Source organism: Bubalus kerabau, chromosome 21 (assembly GCF_029407905.1).
Source record: "Bubalus kerabau isolate K-KA32 ecotype Philippines breed swamp buffalo chromosome 21, PCC_UOA_SB_1v2, whole genome shotgun sequence".
Classification (NCBI taxonomy): Eukaryota; Metazoa; Chordata; class Mammalia; order Artiodactyla; family Bovidae; genus Bubalus; species Bubalus kerabau.
In genome coordinates, this window is record NC_073644.1 from 6,947,501 (window position 1) to 6,969,010 (window position 21,510).

At 39.4% G+C, this 21,510-nt stretch overlaps 1 protein-coding gene across 5 annotated transcripts in view; it reads right to left on the reverse strand.

Moving 5' to 3' along the window:
- Window positions 1-21,510, reverse strand: part of ZNF407 (zinc finger protein 407) — a 384,300-nt gene that overhangs the window by 163,755 nt on the left and 199,035 nt on the right. The window contains exon 5 of one of the 5 annotated variants that reach the window (XM_055558913.1): window positions 13,634-14,424. The exons of the other annotated variants lie outside the window; for them this stretch is intronic. Coding sequence (XP_055414888.1) covers window positions 14,409-14,424 — 16 coding nt within the window. The 3' untranslated portion in view covers window positions 13,634-14,408. Of the gene's footprint in view, window positions 1-13,633; window positions 14,425-21,510 lie in introns of those variants that run through there. 5 annotated transcript variants of the gene reach the window in all.

Below are 21,510 nucleotides of genomic sequence, written 5' to 3' on the forward strand. Positions count from 1 at the left end.
ATTCTGAAGGAGATCAGCCCTGGGATTTCTTTGGAAGGAATGATGCTAAAGCTGAAACTTCAGTACTTTGGCCACCTCATGTGAAGAGTTGACTCATTGGAAAAGACTCTGATGCTGGGAGGGATTGGGGGCAGGAGGAGAAGGGGACAACAGAGGATGAGATGGCTGGATGGCATCACTGACTCAATGGACGTGAGTCTGAGTGAACTCTGGGAGTTGGTGATGGACAGGGAGGCCTGGCGTGCTGCGATTCATGGGGTCGCAAAGAGTCGGACACGACTGAGCGACTGAACTGAACTGAAGAAATGTCACTAGTATATTTTTATGTGATTTTCTAATCTCTGCACATCAGAATAATTTGGAATATATTTGCTTTAGTGATGCATTTCAGACCTGTAATGTCCTTTGCCTTTCTCCTGGAAAGCCCAATCTGGGTCCACACAATTGAGAAACTCATGCTCAAGTACAGGCATGTTAAAAAAAAAAACAAAACTATCCCTATTAATACATAAACAATCTTAAATATCCATCAGCTGGGGAGTATAAAAATAATGAGTTTCATCATAAAATGGAATATCATGATGAAGTTAAAATGAATCAATGAGTTACATTTATCAGCATGGTTTAAACAATCTCAAAAATGTAACTGCATTGAAACAAAACAAGTATAGAAATATTAAATATTAACATATGAGATCCACATGCAAAAACATGCATGACATCATAATTTGTCAATACTGCTTGTTTATGAGAAGAAGGGCAAAGGCGTCATCTGGGGCTAGAGAGCTAACTACAGTTGTACAATTTTGTTGTTTTTAAAAGGAAGACAAAGTAAACACGGCCATATGTTAACATCTTCCAAAGTGCTTTCACTGTTTGTGAAAATTTACACAATTCAAAGTGGATAATTAAATTAAGCAATCCAGTATTTCTTATGTTTTCTACATGACAGATTGAGTTAATAAGTCATACTGATTCACCTCTACAAAACAAAAACCACAGAAATGAGCAAGATCTGCTACAAATGAAACTTTAGGCAAACAATTAGCTAGGTTTTATTAAAATATTAAATAATTATTCAGTTATGATCTTTCAAAACTCTGGAACAAAAGTGTTGACTGATGTAAAATGATGACTGTAATGGAAAACTGACATCACGAAACCTTAACTGACAGGCACTGCTGGTCTTCATGAATAAACACGAAACACAGAACATACAGAACCAGGTAAGGTCTGTATGATTCCTAGAAAAACAGTCCAATATACAAATGAATCTGTTTCAAAAATTTCTAAGTTACTCAAATACTACCAATACGTAGGTGGCTTTTTTGGGACAACAGCCACCATTTAGAATGATTATAATTTAATGATTATGTAATAAATACACAAAGAGATGAAACGAAAATAGAATATGATGGGGTTTTTGCCCAGTAGTTACCATACAGATTTCTGCTAAGCTGCAAATAAAACTGAAAAACACTTACTTTCTTGAACAAAGAAGCACATAAAAAGACATAGAAAGACAATCACTAAAGAACAACTTCAATGCTCAATTAATTCCCGTGAGTGTGTTATGTTGGAAAGGTAGCCAAAAGGCAACAAAGCAGAATGAAGCAGCTCAAAAACTCTGCCACAGTAACAAATGCAGTAACACCTGTACACCCAGGAACGGTGAGGTGCCTATATTGTTTTTTGCCTAGAAAACATTTGATTTAAACTATTTATTCATGCAAAACAGGCACTAAATCAACATGAATTACCCCAAAATTACTCCAATGTAATCCTGTTTATCTTATTTCTATGAAGTTTCAAAGTACTATATAATATATACACATATATATACATATATTTAAATAAAATATGTAACTTTAAACTACATGGAAAGTAAGAATGTTTGTTTTCTCTAAGTTGAAAATTAAAAAGCACACTGACAGCTCAGTTATAACTAGGAAGACACTCAGCATTCCTCTGCCCTTTTCTTCCAAATACTTGTGTGTGTGTGTGTGTGTGTGTGTATGTGTGTATAAGTTATGTCTGTATGACTGTGTGTGCGTCCTAGGACCAAAAAAACAACTTTGACTCAATGAACGAAGTTGTATCCTGAAACCAAAACTATACAATGCAACTACCCAGATCATTTAAATTAGGCTAGACTCTCTAGAGTGACCTGTTTCTGATTATATATAAAACATGAACATGATTTACATAAAGAAGCCACAAAGACCTAAGATTAGAAAGGTTCCACTGACTGAATTCAACTCTTCAGGCTCAAGTGTGCCTTACAGAGAAAAGCTGGAGACTTGCTGTGAGGGCTTTTATAGAGCACACGCAGGAGCCTGCCACTTAAGCCACGAGTCCTGAGTGCATTTTTGCCCTGAACAGGTGATAATGAGCCTAATTAACAGGCAAGATCGTTGTTAACTAGTTGGAAAAGAAATTTAACCTTGTTCTTGCCCAAGTCTGTCATTTTAAAATATTTTAAGATATCATTCAGATTCTAAAAGCTGTGAAACATGTTTTTCTGGCCCTTTTGGTTCTTTCCAAAGGTTGAAAAGCTTTGAAAAGACCTGAAAAGGGCCAGAAAACATATTACTGTAAGTCAAAATTACTTCTGGGAGGAGCCTTTGGTAGAATATTAATCCCAGGTTGCCTTTGTCTACTATGAACCCAGAGAATGACTCATTCCAGAGAAAAACATTCAAGGATTACAAAGGCCATGCCCTCAAGACTGAACGCATCCTTCAAAATCTCATTCCCATGAAATTTTTCTTTGTCAGAGAGACCATCAACCCTGGCTTACCCCAAACCATCCTATTAAATTTGGCTGGAACTGTCCCCATTTCACTGCCTGTGTCCAATCCTCCCCAGCACAACAGGGGTCAGGAAAGGCTCCTTATTAAAGACAGTCAATATTTTCTACTTGGGGCTTCCCAGGCACTGTGGTGGTAAAGAATCCACCTGTCAATGCAGGAGATGTGGCTTCCATCCCTGGGTCGGGAAGGTCCCCTAGAAGGGAATGGCAACCCAATCCAGGATTCTTGCCTGAGAAATCCCATGGACAGAGGAGCCTGGCGGGCTACAGTCCATAGGGTCGCAAAGAGTCAGAATGACTGAGCAACTAAACAACATTTTCTACTTGGGGGGCCATCAGGTCTTTGATGCAACTTCTCAACTCAGCCTTTGCGGCCCAGGAGTAGCCATGGACGGTAGATAAACAAAGGAGTGTGGCTGTGTTCCAATAAAACTTTATTTACGAAAACAGGCGGGGGGCCTGATCTGGCCTGCAGACGGTCAGCAGCCAGTCCCTGGCTGAGATGGGGGTAGCATCCTCCCACTCATTCCCCGCCACCAGCCCCCTGCAAAGCACCCTGATCTGTCCCGGGTAGAAGGATCTGAATCAAGCACTGCTGGCAAACAAAGGTCCACTAAGCCCCCATCTCAGGCTTTAAGAAGTGGTTTAGTCCTAAAATAGTCTGTGTTTCCTGCAGGGCTTTCAAAAGCCAACATGAGGAGCACAGGTGGAAGGAATTACGCTGCATGTGAGACCCATTCAGGGCAGGCCGCCCCGTCCTCTTCAAACTACCCCTTTCAAGTGTGTCGTGGAGCTGGAGGGCCTGCAAAGTTGAAACAATTTTAACTAACCATAGAAGTCAAGTCCTAGAGAACAAAACATATATTAAATTGCCACAATCCTCCAGTCTGGACTAAATGAAATTTTATCGCTTCAGGTTAAGTGAGAAAACACTGGATTTACCCAAGGAAGGTTACAATAGCAGTTATAAATAAAGGACGAATACTACTGTTTAAAGATCAAATAAAAAGAATTTCTTTTAAATTAGTGCTCTTGCTGATATAAATAATTTGAGCTAAAATGACAAAATGCATTTCATTCTCTATTTATACCTTCATCCCAAACATCTTGACTAATGTTTCGATCTTTACACATTTATAACACAAGCCCAACAATCTGCAAATTGTAATAGTTCAGCTACTTCTGCTTCAACTGATCAATAAAAATGAAGTATGTGTTGGAACCTACTGTGTGTCCAGCAGTGATTTATGCTATACGCAGACCTTTAAACGAATGAAAGATACATACACCTCCCCAAAGGGAGCCTACGACTCAATGGTCAATGCTCATGTCACTGAAACATAAGTGCACCCCCGTGTGTGGGACTTTGGAAAAAGCTTAAGATGTTTAGAAAAGCATGGGTGAGTACAGACTGAAACAGATGGAAAGGCTTCATGGTTGACGCAGGGCTTCGGATGAACATGAAAGAGCGAATGGACTTCAGTAAGAGAGGTGGCCAGCAGTGAGAAGCCTGGAGGAGGCGCAGGCCGAGGTGGGCGAGGCGGTGTGTGTGAACCCTGAGTTACTCTGTTACTGGGAGGGGTGGGGAGCAGGCTGAGCAGAAGGGAGAAATAAAGTTCATCCTTTGAGCTGAGTCAGATTTAAATGGCCCTGATAACAAGATGGAGACATTTGACTTTGAGATGACAAAAGGAAATGCCAGTCTATTCTTTATTTTTCTCTGCTCTGCACCACCCCCATCCTCTATCTTCCATTACTTGTTTTTCAAGATTATTCGATTATATTAAATATTTCTAAGGAGCTAAATGTGGCTTTATCCTCCACGAGCACTCATGATCAAAAAGATACAGTACACTTGTATACAAGCCACAAATATGTATGTGTCTGGGGGAAAACCTACCATAACAATGTGCACATCTGAGATTTATGATAAACCCATTTGCACAATCATACAAACAGCACAGCAGCGCTAACAGCAACAGCTATGTTTCAGGTTGTATACCTATGGATGCTATAAAAACGTTATTTCAGAGCTAAGAACCTTGGACGGTACCAGTTGCATGTCAATGGGAAAGGTTTTACTAAGTTTTCTGATGCCACTGTTGCCAGTTACAATACTAAATACTTTAGAAGGAACTGGTTGGTAAATATAAAGAAGATAGAATTTTACTAATAAGAACAAACAGGTTTATAGAAAGGAGGAAAGCACAGATTTTAAAAATCAACTACAAAATCCACTAAAGCTATTTTCTTTTAATTTTTAATACATTAATATTAAATGTAACTGATATATTAGTGGAAGCTGAATATGAATAAAAACTTCTGTCCTAATTCACCAAGAAACAATGATTTGTAAGAAATTTATAAAAGTCATAATACAGTCTTTATATTGTGGTATTGGGGCTTCCAAGGTGGCATCAGTGGTAACGAACCTGCCTGCCAATGCAAGAGATACAAGGAACGTAGGTTCAATCCCTGAGCGGGGAAGATCCCCTGGAGGAAGGCAAGGCAACCCACTCCATCCTGGCAGACTACAGTCCACAGGGTCTCACAGAGTAGGGCACAACTGAAGTGACTTAGCATATATGCAGAGTGGTGCTATTATGCAAAAAAAAAAAAGTTTAATTAACAATATAATATGAAATTTTACTAGGACAAATATACATTGTAGAAAAACATCAGACATCTGATGAACCATCAGATGGTTCCAATCCCCTCTTACTAATAAAGCTGACACTCTCACATGAAGAGAGCTGCTCAGTTCCTGCCATGCCATGGACTCAGAAATAATATTTGGGGTCAGATATTCATGCTGCTGGGGAAGGAGAAGTTAATAAGTGTCTGGCCTTGGGCAGGCTCTCGGAGCCTCAGGAGGACCATGTAATTTTTATTCCTGGTGTGTATTCACATCAATATTTCTAAAAATACTGAGCATGAGACATCTCTTCATTTCATATTACAGTGTAGATCACTGGTGTTCTATAAATAGTGAATCATGAGAATTACCTATTATTTCCCAACTGTTTAAGACAGCGATAATAAGAAAGCCATGCTTTCCTGCTTGGATTCCTTACGGCAATCCCTGCCAGCTCTGGCTTACCAAGGAAGAACTATCAGGCTAGTAGTTTTCTTAACAAAATTAATAAGCCAAAGACAACAAGGCTGATCAGAAGCAGTGCTTGGGTAATACCCCTAACGGAGGAGATTTCAGTCTGTTAATACGACAGCCCTGTTAGAACCAGCAACTGACACCAGCATATACAGTTCTCGGCATATTAACATGGGGACAGTGGACCATCATTATTTATTCAAAATGTGACTTCATACAGGACTCAAGTACACAGTAGATTAAGTGGAAGTGAGCAAAATAACATTTCTTTCTGCCAAACAAGTTTAAATTCACCTTTGATATATGTATAAAAAAATTGTGTGTTTTTTCTGAAAAACATACACTGGACTATGTTCCATAGAGCCGTGCACCTTACGCACAAGCAAATATGGTATGTCTGCACTCTACCCTGTAGGTCCTCATGTGTCTACTTTGGAAACAGAATTTCTAGACATTTGAATATACTCGCCAGATTTAGAAAGGGCTGTCCACCCTGACGGTGACCGTGTGATTTGTTGAAGCAGGAAAGGCAGCCTCTCCAAACTTAGGTATTTCATTGTCCTGGCCTTTGTCATCATCTTGGCCTTCCAGCGTGTCAGCATGATCTAGGGAACCATTTGAGCTCAAGGTAAGATTAGCTGGAAGGGCTGAGATGTATGGCCCAGTAATCTCAGAGTTCAGTAGGAAATTGACCCTTTCGGAGACCTTAGTCCGAAGAACAGCAGTTACAGTGCACTTCTAGAGTAACTATCTGGGAGCCTTTGTGCGCTGGAGCATCGCCAGGACACGATGCACGTTCAGAAGATGAATTCAACGTGGGTACCGTAGAGTCTGACGTGGATCACAGCTGGCTTTAAATCACAACATTCTGACATTCAGATACATAGAAATACGTATTGCAAGGAATTTTCCCTGCTCCTTTCTAAATCATAAGTTCAAGGGAAAGTGCCAAAATTGGATTAACATAAAAAAAAAAATTCTTAAAGAGTCTTAAAGTGACTATGATTCAACTAAGAGTAAGTAAATACTAGCAATCTCTCTGCCGTTTCTCACACATGTCCACCACGCAATGGGCATGATATAGCCTGCGATGAAACAGTAAAACTACAGAAAACATACATATTTGAGGTGAATCTGGGTGGGAACAACCTCCTAAATGTAGGACAAAGCAACGAATTTAGCTTCCTTTCAGTAGTAATGAGTACTATTTACTTAAAAAGTTGGATGTGTACAGCTACAGAATTCTTTTTACAAAATAGATTTGTGGACTTCAGCTCCTTCTCATATGTTCTAAATTATTTTGAAAAGATAAACTCAGATAGGCATCTATAAACACTGCATATAGATCATTTATACTAATTTTTCAAATCTTCAACATCTCAAACAAAAGACTATATGGAATAGCATTATCATTTATTATGTACCTTCCAGCATTCAAAATATTAAGCTAAATTTCTTTCTAATATAATTAAGTGCATAAGCAAAAACAACTGGAAGAATGTAGGTGATAAAATATATTTATACTTGGCATAACTATAGTGTTAGGGCAGCTAAAATACAGAATTAACTGGCGCTATCAAAATGAGGTTAACAGCAAAAAAGACTTCAATTACGGGCTGGGAAGGAATAAAAATGAAAGTCAAAGAGGTTGCTAGCTTAGACTTTATGATATAAAGAAAACAAAACTGCTCAACTCTTTATATGGCTCTACTCTCTTTTTATTAAAGATTTTTTCAGACTGAAATACGTGAACATGAATTAAAGTCCAAGAGATTACTTCATGTAAGGCTGTTAACAAGCAGACTTTTGCCCAAGTGGAAGCACCCATGAAGGCGCCCTGAGGGTCAGACCTCACTATGTGTCCAGAGTGCCAGCTGCCCCAGCAGAGTCTCAGGGATGCAGCACATGGGCACAGGCACCCAGAGAGCGTGCCCAGCAGGCGGGGACCACAGGTGCCCTGTTCTGTAACTTAGCCACGTCCTGCCCAGCCTGGCACACTGGCGTCTTCAATACAAGTCAGACTGCAGCCCAAGAGCGAGATCTGACCTACCCATGGCAGCATGAAGCACACCCGCACTGACAGCCATGCCCCTTGACCTGAGAAAGTAAATTTCATCAGTCACCTCAGCGGGTTCCTCCTTGCCTCCCGAAGCCTGGTGACCCACCCCACACCTTTGGTGGTCTGTACTCTGAGGACATCCATTTATATCTGCAGTCTGGTTGGGACTCCATTGCCCCACTCAACAGTTCCCCCTGGGTGGCTAACAGGCTTCTCAAATGTAACGCATCTATACCTGATTCCCAGTCTCCCCTGATGGACCTGCTCTGACAGTGGTTTTGCCCATTAACCACATCATTAAAGTTAATGACGTGACCTCACTCTTCCCACTGTTCAGGCCAAAACCACGGCATGATCCATGACTCTTTATCTCATCCAGTCCACCTGCATGGGCTGCGTTTCTCAGATAAATTCAGAGTCCGGACACTTCATCTGCCTGCTGCGGCCACTGGGGTCCAACCCGCCAACCCCCGCCCAGTGTCCAACAGAGCCCGGCCTCTGCCACCAACCCCCGTCCTCCATGCAGGCTGTTCTCTGCACACCAAACAGCAGACAGTGGCTCCACTAAAGCCTGAATCAGACCACGCCAGGCCTCTGTTAAATACCCTCCAATCTCTCGCAGAAGGAAAAAACCCAAGTCCTCGCAGGGTCCTCCAGAGCCTGGTGTGGCCTGAGCTGCCATCACCTCTCCCCCACCCCAAGCCACCCCGAGCGCCCACCAGCACAGGGGCCTCTTGGCATCTCTTGGCAATGCCCCCACAATCCTCTTCAGGATATTTGAGGATTTTGCCTCTGCTCAAAAGACTCATGGAGCTGGGCCCCTCTGCTCAGTCAGGCCTAGATCACCCGTCACTTTCTCTCTGAGGCTCCCCATCGTCTCCTATAGAAAACCAGCCCCCTGCCCAGCTTCCCGGGTGGTGTAAAGAACCCTCCTGCCAAATCAGGAGACTTAAGAGATGCAGGTTCCATCCCTGGGTCAGGAAGATCCCCTGGAGGAGGGCATGACAACCTACTCAGCATTCTTATCTAGAGAACCCCATGGACAAGGAGCCTGGAGGGCTACAGTCCATGGGGTCGAAAAGAGTCAGACAGGACTGAGAGACTAACACTCTCACACTTTTCAGGGCCCAATGCAGGGCTTACCACAGAGTAGTTACCTAGTGGATAAGTGCTCAAATAATAAATTAAGTATTGTAAAAGAAGAAAACTTATAAAACTTTATTTTAATATGCAATGCATCAAAATACACACACACACACACACACACACATACATACATACATGTATGAACAAACAGAAACCGTAGGGACAGAGTCACTGTGAATAGCAGTAATCCTGGGCGGGAAGTGGGACTTGGCTGAGGGAGCCCAGAGGAAGAGGCAAAGCATCAATCAGGGAAACAGGAACTTCTACTCAGCACCTTACAGATTCCTGTACTGCAAATATCTACCAACACACATTCCATTGTAAAAATATATATGGATAAGCAAACACAATTTTAGGAGAATAATTGAATACAAGGAGGTTAGCTGAAAGAAATTTTTAAGTTAAACTTAAAAGAATCACTGATTTTATCCACCACTGGCTTTTCTATGCCATACTTACATACAGTGCTACACAGCTGAAAAAATCAGAGTGCTGCAGAGAGAAACGTGAAATATTTACTGAGGCAGTATAAAATCAGATCTCTAAAGAGAAAGACATTTTTTCCCTCAATTTTTGTAATCAAAAACCTCACTATATTTATATTCAGATAGGTCAGACATCAGTGCTAATTGATTTTATAAGCCTATACTATGAATGCCATAGAGCTGACAGCTACAGATACTCTTCACTGCAGTTAAAGAATCTTCTGTTTGTCACAAGTGACCACATAGTCACAGTTTTGGAAGAGATGGTTCTAGGTATTCAATAATGAAGATATTATCACATTTTTGTGACTGTCGAGCCAATTCTCACTAAAGACCTATGCTAATGTTTTGATTTACTTCTCTGTTACACAAGAGCCCTGATCCTGTTGTGGCTTATTTGCCACTCAAAAGTTGACTCTCTACCACCTCACCCATATGGACTTTTGAATTGCTTACCACTTCCATTTACCTACATTCCCTAAAACTCCAAACGATTCAGGGACATTAGATTTTCAGCTTCTTGATCTCTTTCACAGTGATAAGGGCAGGAAATGGTGTATTAAGAAACATTTATAAAATTTAATAATCTTATAGAACTAAATTTTACTGAAGGCTCAAAATATGGCAAGAAGTATTCTGATAAATGACATTCCCAATGACATGTTTAAAACTGCAAACAAAGCTGCCTGCAGGAAACCACGCCACCGCGGTGAAACAAACAGCCACCCTGTTCTCTAAGCCTGAATTTCTATACATGTCAGGTGCAGTGGAGTTCAAGGAAAATACTGCCAGTGTATGTCCCAACAATAAAACCCTGTAATTCTAATTTTAACCAAATTTCCACTGAGTGAGGTCCTAAAGATGTGTTCCCAAAGTCATGAAGTGGTGCTACCAAAGGCTGTCCCCTCCAGGTTAGGAAAGAGGTTGTGAGGCTGAGAGTCAGTGGCATGTATCTAGCTGGGATCATCACAGTTGATTCTCTGTCCTGAAAGGCCCTGGCTTCCCATCTGTGGGGCTAGAGGCAATCCACGTGCTAGGTAACTGTCCACTGAACAAAAAAGCCTGACTTCCAGAAGACAGAGGCTTGAGATCTCTATCCTTTAATTTGTCAAAGACAGAAAAAAACAGAAAGTAACAGTCTAATAAACGATGCTTTATAGTAACACAAAACCAGAAATATAAGTAGGAAAAGGAAAGATAGTAATAACAGTAAAAGAATCGAGAACACTGGGCTTCCCAGGTGGCTAGGTGGTAAAGAATCCACCTGCCAATGCAGGAAACACAGGTTCAATCCTTGGGCTGGGAAGATTCTCTGGAGGAGTTAATAGCAACCCACTCCAGTATTCTTGCCTGGGAAATTCCATGGACAGAGGAGCCTGGCAGGTGCAGTCCATGGGGTCGCAAAGAGTTGGCAACGACTGAATGACTGAGCACACACACAATGCTCTACACAGAGCAGGTGATCAGCGACTGAATGCAAACTTCTTGACCAAAACTGAGAGACCAAGAACGAAAACCTAACAATAAAAAGAGAAATATAAAGAGACACCATATATAAGCAGAAGACAGAGATAAAGCATTCCATGGGAATGTAAGTGATATTCACACAAACGTGCCTATGAGCTAAGAACTAAAGGAAAGCTACTCAAAGATGGGAAAGACACGTGTCCTCATGTCTATAAACCATGTTATGGACCATCCAGAGTCTGTGCATCCATTTCCAAATATAGAGAACATTGTTCATAATAAGCAAGTTTCTATTTATTACTGGTACCTACTATTCTTCAAAAGAGTAATGCAATAGAGAACAGAGAGAGAAGAAAAAGCACTACAAATAAAAGCCTGGGTAAAAGATAATCAGGAAAATTTTCTCTGGGGAACAACAAACGAGGAATACAAGACCACTGAAGGAATTTTAACTTGTACCTGAGTTTACATAGACCTGACCAGGGATTAATATTGTGGACAGAGTTGGTGACTGAGGAAAAGACATAAAAAGGCAGAATTAAAGAATTCAATGATCAAACTCTTTAAGTGTGGGCTATTTGATTTTGACAACTGATAAAACCAATTTGAATGTAATTATCTGAAGCTACTATGATGAACTAACAAAAGGCTAAATACATGAACTCTGGTACTTGGGCAATCAATTCAAATCAAAATGCCCACAGCTTTGCAGTACACAAAGAAGCGCAGTTATGTACTTATCCTTCAGGGCTGGTATCAGCACATCTGCTTTTGCATACTTCTCATTTTCCTCCCACTGCTGATGTTAAAATTCTTAGGAAAACCTTTGGTCACTCTCAGACACATGTGGCCACCGGCACCAGGACAGCAGAGCGTCTACCTGGGGGCGCCCAAGTTGCCTCTGCTACACACAGCCGTACACCCCAACTGCTGCTCGCTTCCCGGGGGGGAGTTCAGAAGTGCGTCCTATGAAGGTTCTGATCACAAGACTAGGGTCCAGGACTGAGGTGTCCTCTTTGTTTAAAGCAACCAAGACTGTCCCCAATCATTTACAATTAGAAGAGAAACCATTTATTTCCTAAAATCAAACTAAGATTTGAATGACTATTTGAAGAGGCTGAATAATCTCACAGAAATTTTAAAGAAAATTCCTAGTTTCATTGCTTAGTCAAAGAGAGAATATCAAGGACAATGCTACTCACATTTAACACCTGCTATAATCTAGACATCATGGGAAGGTGCACTATTTTCCTGAACAAATATATGAAAACACTGAATTCATTTCTAACTCTCTGAGTGTCAACTCATAAATTCAGATTTTTTGAAGTTACTCTGTAGTTTTATTTATTTATTTATACAAAACTGATTTATTTATGGCAGAAACCAACACAATATTGTTGATTTAATTAAAAATGAATTTAAAATGAATTAAATTAAAAATGAATTTTAAAAAAAGAAAAAAAATTCAGATTTAAAAAGTTCCGTTTTTCCTCAAGAATAGGATCTAGTTTACAGATTCTTAAATACTCACATTTATAAACTCATTACTATTCACACTCAGGAAATAAAATAATAAAAAGGTGTTGTTAAAATAAAAAGCTAAAGGGTGCTGAATATAACACATACCAAAGTCAATGAAATAAATAAATAAATATATATATATATAGTAAGTAAAGTAAAGGCATCTTAACAAACCAGATTCCCTGTGGACACAGCTATTCAATAGTTATTGATACGGTCGGCTGCTTATTCCTAGAAACTATAATTAGACATGATGCTTGCTGTCCATTTCCTCAAGATGTAAAATAACCACGCTAAATAAAGTTATTCCTGTCCAGAACACGTTGCCTATTCTTTTAGCTGAAAGCAAACCTCTAGTAAATTCCTATTTATCTTCTTGCCAATCAAGGAATGAATGACTGACACCAACGCACCCTTATCTGGGACTTATGTCTGCAGCACATTCTGCTAAGTGATGTCATTGCTCGAGCAGACGAAAATAAGCAGATTATTACAGTGACTAGGAGCAAACTAAACATTTGGGGTTTTGCATGGACAGATTTACACACTGTCTGTCAGATAAAGCACAGTTTGCCTGCTGCTTACACAACAAGCATGTGCCTGACAGCTCGCTCCCAGGGTTAGTATCTGATTACATAAATAGGCCATTCCCCACCATTCCTGAAGACTGACAGTCTGTCTTAGTTTAAAGAGCAATTTCGGACTATCAGCTTTTCTGTCTTGCACATGAGGCCGATGAACATCAGAGCACTTCCTGGAGGTCCAATCAGGTTTTCTCACCACCTGCTTCCGGGTCATATAAAATGTGGTGGATGCAACAGAGAGGGAAAAGACAATTTGAAAACTTTTGGCCAACCTAATGCTTTTGATGACTGCTTCTGAGGCATGTATTGAAGGGTGAATCATGTCAACACACTTATGTGTGTGTGGGGGTCCACAGTATTACCTTTGAAATAATTCAGAAGCATATCATGACTTCTTTAGAGCTAATGGCTTTATTTATAAAGTTAAATATGAGGCATGATCACACAAAAACGTTACTCATTTTTATTTTTACACTTGTCATATTTTTTTAATGAAAATCATTCCAGCAAGGTATTGAAACACCAAAGACTTCTCAGAATGGCCATATGAGCACTGAGCTCAATGAAATGTTTAAAAGTAACTGACAACTAGTTAACACCTTTCCTATCCCCATCACAATACTCAAAAGAAGACTTATCAATCAACACTCTAGTGAATGTTGATGAGTGAAAATATGGCTTAAAACTTACTTTGACAGCAACAAAAATGGTAGTCAAAAATATTTATGAGCAGACGGTGTCTGTATAGATGCTATGAGGCTCTGTACTTTGTTCTGCTAAGCAATACTATTAATACTGCAGCAGCAGCAGCAAGGAAAAACAGTAGCGGTACCACCGAGGTCCTACAGCCTACCAGAAGCTCACTTACAGACTACCCCGTTCAACACTGATTATTAATCATTACACATTTCTCCAAAATATAAAGCTATGAGTTTTCCATTCAAAAGTGGGCTGGCTGATCAAGATGGATGAATTTCTTCTCAATAATGAAAAAATGAGGCAGTACTCATTTGAAAGGCGGTACTGAGTATCTTAATTTTATTGTCAAGAAACCAGGTGTTTCTTAATTTTCTCCCTTGGTCTCACACTATATAGGAGCTGTTACAAGGATAAAAATTCAGGTATTAATATCTCCACTGTTACATGTCTCTTGAACGTCCGCTACGGGCCAGATCCCATCCTGTGCTCTGGAAACACAGAGATAAAAAGACCCAGGCCTCCATCCTCAAGGTACGTACAATCTGATAAGGAAGAGAGACAAGCAAACACAAATTATATTTCAAGGTAGCAATTTATCTTTTTACAGATAAATGTATTTTTTAGATTCAAATGGCCATCTTTTCCAATATTAAACAGCTGTCATTTTCAGGACGATTATCTGTGAAACCTATCCTATACTTTTCTAGTGAAAAGAGGTACTTCCTCCTTAATCTTTGTGGTTTGTTTTGTTTGCCTCCTAAAAAAAAAACCATCTCAAGCCACATTAATTATTTCATGAAGCATGGACCTGAATAATACACACATTAAAAAAGCCCACCTAAAACTACAAAAATGTGTGCTCTTTCCTTCCAGAATGGTTCCACATGGGCTTTTTACACTCTTACACATTAAATGCCGACATTTAGCTTAAAACATCTTATTGCCTAATACTAAGTGCATTTTGTCTTTTTCATCTGTTTCTTGACACCAACACTAATGAACTGCCACAGAAATAGTTCTGGGAATCACAAAGGGTGAGGTTCCTTACAACAGTAAACAATCAGAAGTCATAAACACAATATTGTCTCTAGTCATTTCAGCCATAACTTTCAAACATTCATACCCAGACAAACCAGATGAAGTATGTCGCTGCGGGTCAGCTCTGATGGATCCCTCAGAAATATCAACATTATTGCTTTTATTTTATTATGTACCACACTTCATAACTGTACACTGCAGAGTACAATAAAAACTCCGCTGCACAGCGTGAGTACTTATTAAGCAGGTCAAAAGTTACTGTAACAAATACCTTGTTCAACTCAGGGTCCATTAATAACATATCTCGTTGCTGCTCAGATGAGGAAATTTTTTTTTAAAAAAAAGATGAAAAAAGGGGGCAACAAAGAAGAAACATAGAACAATTTGAATCTCTTATGTATGCGATTTTCCTTTATATGTACATAGTTATCTACTGGATTTTTCACTGCAATCATATGCCCAACAACTCTGAAATAACTAATTTAAAATTGGGATGAAAAAAGAAAAATGAAAGGTGATTAAAGAAGGATAAAAAGAACCAGCACAATGCTATTTGTAAGAGTGCAGAGCAGCTGGTTGTGACTGTCCCCACACAGACCTGAAGGTAAGAAACAGCATACACTAATAATGCCGGTCTCTCAAAGGCTGTATCGATTTAAGTGAAACACACATACAGAGGGACTGCCAAGTTCAAACTACACTGCAAAATCAACCAAGAGCCACTTTTCCAAGGTAGGTGGTATGGCCACCTTTGCTACACAAGGCAATGTTTCTACAAATAAAATTAGCTAAATTTGAAGCTCACCACTGTAATAACAAAAATGGGAAACTATAAATGAGAGGAGATTAAAAAGGAAAAAAAAAGCAAAGCAAAAGATACTTAAGGTATCATAGGACACTTACATTGTGAGTAAGCAATGGAAAACATTTACGGACAAGTGGGTGATACAAAGTGGATGTTTTTCATCACTTCCGGAATGAAGGACAGGAAGAAGACAGGCATAGAGGGATGCGGAGAGAAAGGGAGGGAAAAGCCAGCAGCCCACAAGCACCACGCGTCCGAGGACACTGATGGCTGGAGAGCAGAGGCCACGCGATGGACCAGCCACCAACGTGAAATACTAGTAAACATAATCAATCAGCAAAAGCACATACACAATGCACTCAAGAACTCAGCTGTTCATTAATTTTCACCAAACAAAAGCCACTGTATCAATTCTTAATTTTTATATAATTCCAAAACGTGACATTGACTGCAAAGCAAATTTACAGCCTTACAAGTACGTGACAATGTCACGTGTAGTCTATTTTCTTTTTAACTAATGACTGACAATCTTTGATTTTTCTCTAGAATTTGTTATTAATTTCTTATCACAGGAATCAAGATAATTAAAAGGAAACTCACCCAGTGAGCACTGATGCCATCAGGGCCTGCCAGCGCCTAACAGTGGCTCAATAAACAGAACTGAAAAAAAGTTTCTTTCTTTCTTTACTTAGGTAAATAAGAAAGTTAAATATCTACAAAACACTTGTAAGTGTTACTGAGGAATATGAAATAAGCCTCAAGAACTACTAAATATAGTCCGGAAGTGTGATTATTCCCTAAAAATTAGCAGAAGGAAACAACTTATTCATAAATCACATTAATCAGTGGTGTTTCAGCCATCTGAAACGTGTCGAATATTCGCATCTGATGTGCCTGTGAACAGTCATTGCTCCTGGTGTACAAGAAATGCCGTAATTGGTTTAAATCGGCCTGGCCCATCTGTCTTTAATACTCTTATTACAAGGCAGTAAGCAGAGAACTATTAGAGCTGCAGTATAAGCTGTAAGATCTTTACTCGTTCTTAAATCATTTAAAAATAATGAGAGCTTTAGCCTTTATCTAATTAACGAGTGCCTTCTTTGAATTAGAAAAACTGTATCATTTAGCCCACGGTTGTTTAGTAAATTGGCTTGGTGGCATGCAAGCTAATGCAGGGGAGCAGTTCCAGCGTCTTGTCCCTGGCCTCTTATTACTTGAATTATAATTCAATGATCACCTTAGATCATGGGCTATTCATAAATCAGAAGGCTGACATCAGATGAAAAATTGTATTAATATATGAAACTTATTATATAGTACAAACTGCTCTCTTGATAAATTACATTGTTCAAACTTGACAATGATTGCATTTAAAACATTATTCCTGTTTGCTGTTTTACAGACTGAAACCTCTTCATGAAAAATTTACAATGCTCCTCTGTGTTTTGGAGTCAGAGGGCAATAGGAGCACATGGCAGACAGAAACCATACTTTAGATGCGCTGGCAGCTGCAGAGGACAGAAAGCACTTCTAAGGGAGGAGGAGCCCCTCCGCTGCGTTTCCTGCACCTCCATCTCCGACTTTATGAAGATACTAATTGCCCTCACCAGCAGAAGCACAGTAAATAATAAAATTTTAATTTCAGCTTACTGGATTGCTTTCTTCTCCTATATAGGTGTTTCAAAGAAATTTATAGTCATAAATGTTTCACAGAAATTTATAGCATGAGAGGAAAAAATAAAGGGGCAAACCCATGAAGTTTAATTTGAATTGAGGCCGGGCTCCTTAGATGATGCGTTATGACAAATGCTTTTCGCCAAGGCTGACTGGGTAACTCAAGCTGTAGTTCCATATTATTTACATTAATTACATGAAGGCGGCTTTGTTAATGGTACATTCTGGTATGGGTCGCAGCATGATATGCTAATGATCTAAGAAAAATCTGCATCTCCAATATTTATGATAATTTGTAATAGGAAATAGGGTTGCTTTTATTTCTTTCTCCTCACTGGAATAAAAAAAGTCAGCACAAAACAATTTTATTCGGAGAAAAAAGGGAAAAGTTCTAATCGCCAAGGCATTTAAGTGTTATAAACAAAAGGAAAGACTCTTATTGTTAGGGGTGTTGTCACAGCCTGTGACAAAGTGATAACACGGCAGTTCAGGGTGAGGTGTGTATCAGCTGAACTGGATGGGAGAAAGCAGAAACGCAAAGCCTAACTTCCATCCCCAAATCGCCGCCTGCTCTTGGGTGCTCCCACCTCCCAGCTCGCAGCCACCCTCAACAGAAAGAAGAGAAGCTTCAAATAAACACCGCTAACTTACACTAGGTTACATTCATTATATGGAACACCATCGTGCTGGAAAATATTTGATATTTTTACAAAATCCATCACAACTTCTGAGAAACTTATGCTACGATCGTATAATCCCCAAAGATTAAAACTGCAAAACTATGGTAATTTATACATATTAAGTATCAGCATATTTTATTCATATTGTTATTCTTATAAATTATGTCCAAATTTATAAAATCCTAAAAGCAATGGTAATATTACCAGTATGGCTTTTTGGAATATAAAAACAAAGAAACAAAATTGCTCAAAAAATCAAATATGATATATTCAAAAGACCAAAGCTTTTCTGATTATTCATGTTTAAACTATGCTACCTATATTTTCAAAAAACTGTTTAAACATGCATCTAATTTTATTATTAGGAGTCAGCAATAAGCAGCTACATAGATGGATAATTTTGGCATGATAAAGTTACATATTTTCAAATTAATAATGTTCTACTGGAATAAAAGTTCCCATATAATGTATCCTATTCTACAGAACAGAGCAACAAAAACACTTAGGGAAAAAACCTATAGATAATTGGATACTTCACAAGCATATTTAAATATACAAAGTAAGCTTCTACGATAGACATACAGTAGTTTAAGACATATAGTTAGGTCTTCTACAGACTAGAAAATAATATTGACTTAGGATTTTAAAAATCTAAGAAGGAATATTTCTATAAACTGTTAATACATAGATATTCTACAGGATAGCAGTCACCTCCAAAGAAAGGAAAAGTGGGTGCTCAGTGCCCCACACCACATGGGGGCCACAGGAGTGGCGGTGTCCATCACCGTTCTTGATTTCTGACACCATATATGCAAAAGTGCATGTGGTTTCCAGAGCCAGAGAGAAGGGTTTCATACTGTTAGAAACGAAGGAGATGTGTTACCCTTAATGTCCAATGTTAAGATCAGAAGTCCACTGGTTCTTTAAAACTTACGAAAAAGAATACAATAAAAATCTATGGCAAAGTCTGATTATGTTAAGAAGACAACTCTGGCCCATTTCTCAAGACTTCTTGGGTCAAGTGGACATATCTGTTCAGAGAATCTGTTTCTTATTGGTAAAAATCTAAGAATCACATATAATTTAATGAATAAGAAATAAAATCTCTCAAGCACCTTGGTTCAATGAACAAAAGCTCCTCCATTTGTTAATTGGAAAACAGAAAGCTTTCTATCATTTACTCTAGAAAACATGAAGGCCACATACAAAGACAACAGCTAATGAGCCAGGAGCATTACTGTGCACCCTCGCACAATTCAGCTGTGAGCACAGTCACGTTAATCTAGTGTGCAAACAGTGCAAGCTTCTGAGGTCTCCGACTTCCCTCAGGGCAAAAGTGGGTCTCCCCTGCAGAAACAAACACCGGCCACCACGACTACACTTGGAAAGGGGCCACACCTTTTTATTCCCTTAAGGAAACATAATTCAGATTACATTGTGATATTAAGAAATTTGACTAATCCATCAGTTGACCACAAAATTGTAATAGAAGAAACAGAAGTCTTATACCTAATGTAAGATTTAGAATATAAGACATATGTTAATGAATGTATTTCAGATCCTAACACAAACTGAACACCATGTCATAAGACCTTTAAAAATTACTTGCAATGGATTTGTTATAAGGCCTTGGTTATGACTCATATGACATTTTTAGAGCTATCCTGGCTACCACATCATACTCCATAATTTAGACAAGTATGTAAGCCAGATACACTTCCTTCTTTGTCCTACTCTTTTGAACAAGAATGTGACAGAGATTTCATACTGTGAAGAAGTTAAATAGTGAAATGATGTTTGATGTTTACTGATTATTTTGAAACTCTGTATTAGGCAGTCTCACTAAATTACAGAGTTCAGAAAATAAAATTACAAAGTCTGATGGAAAAAAATGTTCAGAAATACTACTACTATATTCAATATACAAAATTTACATGAATTTTTAAAATATTTTTCATTCTAATAATAATTCAAGATTTAACTTAGAAATAATAAAAGTATTTTTGTTTATGCATCTCATTGCCAATGTAAAAAACAGCCATATAATATATTCCCTTCATTCAAAAGTTATACTGCTCTTTCTTGTACCTGCTTAATCCAAGGCTAAAAATTTCACCTGTGCATGCATGCCCAGTCATCTCAGTCATGTCCAAGTCTTTGCAACACTATGGACTGCAGCTCTCCAGGCTCCTGTGTCCATGGGATTTCCCAGGCATGAACACTAGAGTGGGTTGCCATTTCCTTCTCCAGGGGATCTTCCTGACCCAGGGACTGAACCTGTGTCTCCTGCATTGCAGGCAGATTCTTTACCACTAAGCCTCTAGGGAATTATGCTAAACCATTAATAAAGCCCAGCACAAAGAAGCGTGAGTGTATGTTCATGGATGAACACAGATGTCTTCACGCTCAGGAAGTGCTGGCCACTCCTGTTCTCTGGCACGAGGGTGGCTGGCCGCCCGGCCTGTGTTGGCAGGTGCCCTGTGGAGGGCGATGTGGCGGGCGCCTGTCTGCAGCGCGTGCGCACTGACACCCATTAGGGACCATCTCCTGGGCTGTAAGACAGTTGCATGTTCCCTTCTTGATAGACTGCTCTGAATTTTGTTGAGGATGCCCTGATGTTTCTGACAACCTGTACAAGCCATACATTTCAGCAAAATTTCCAAATTAATGCTGAGAGCACTTCTCAGCGTTCTGTTCTGTATTGTTCACTCTTGCTGATTGTGTCCTAAATAATAAACTGTGGCCTCTGGCGATTTTTCTCAGAATGTTTATGATGAGAACTCATTCATCTAAATCTGCTGGCCAGTGGAATAAAATAAATCAAGAATTTCCCAAATATAACAATATTTGTGTTCAGCAGATAATTGATGACTGCAGCTGCGCTAATTAAAACCCATCTGAGTTTCATTAATCTTGGTCACCAGGACCGATTGCCGCGCACCACACCTCGCGCAGAGCCTGGCGCCCTTGCGATCCGGTCACACTCAGGTGGGCCTCACCCCTCAATGTTCCGTGATGACGTGAAATATCTCAATTCAGTACATACAAGAAGCGTAACATATGAACATGAAGCCATTTAGGACATATCTCCAATTGTCACGCTCAGTCACAAAAAAGTGTAATTAATTTTTGTATCAGGTTAACATTTTTATTATAATACATACTTTCTGTTTGTTAAAAAATGTGTCGATGACCTGTGGTTTAAATAACGTCTACAGCAACAGGCAGGCGGCATGACAGGGCCTCCAGAGCCTCACGGATCCTACCTGCAGGATGGCTTGGTGGTGGTGCTATGCTGAGTGCTCACAGAAGCCCCTCAGCAGAATGGCCCTTGACCATAAACCTCAAGGAACTGAATGCATCAGTCTACATATGTTTGGATAGAAACCAAGGAATAATGTATAAATAATAAAGATATAGGCTCAGTCAAA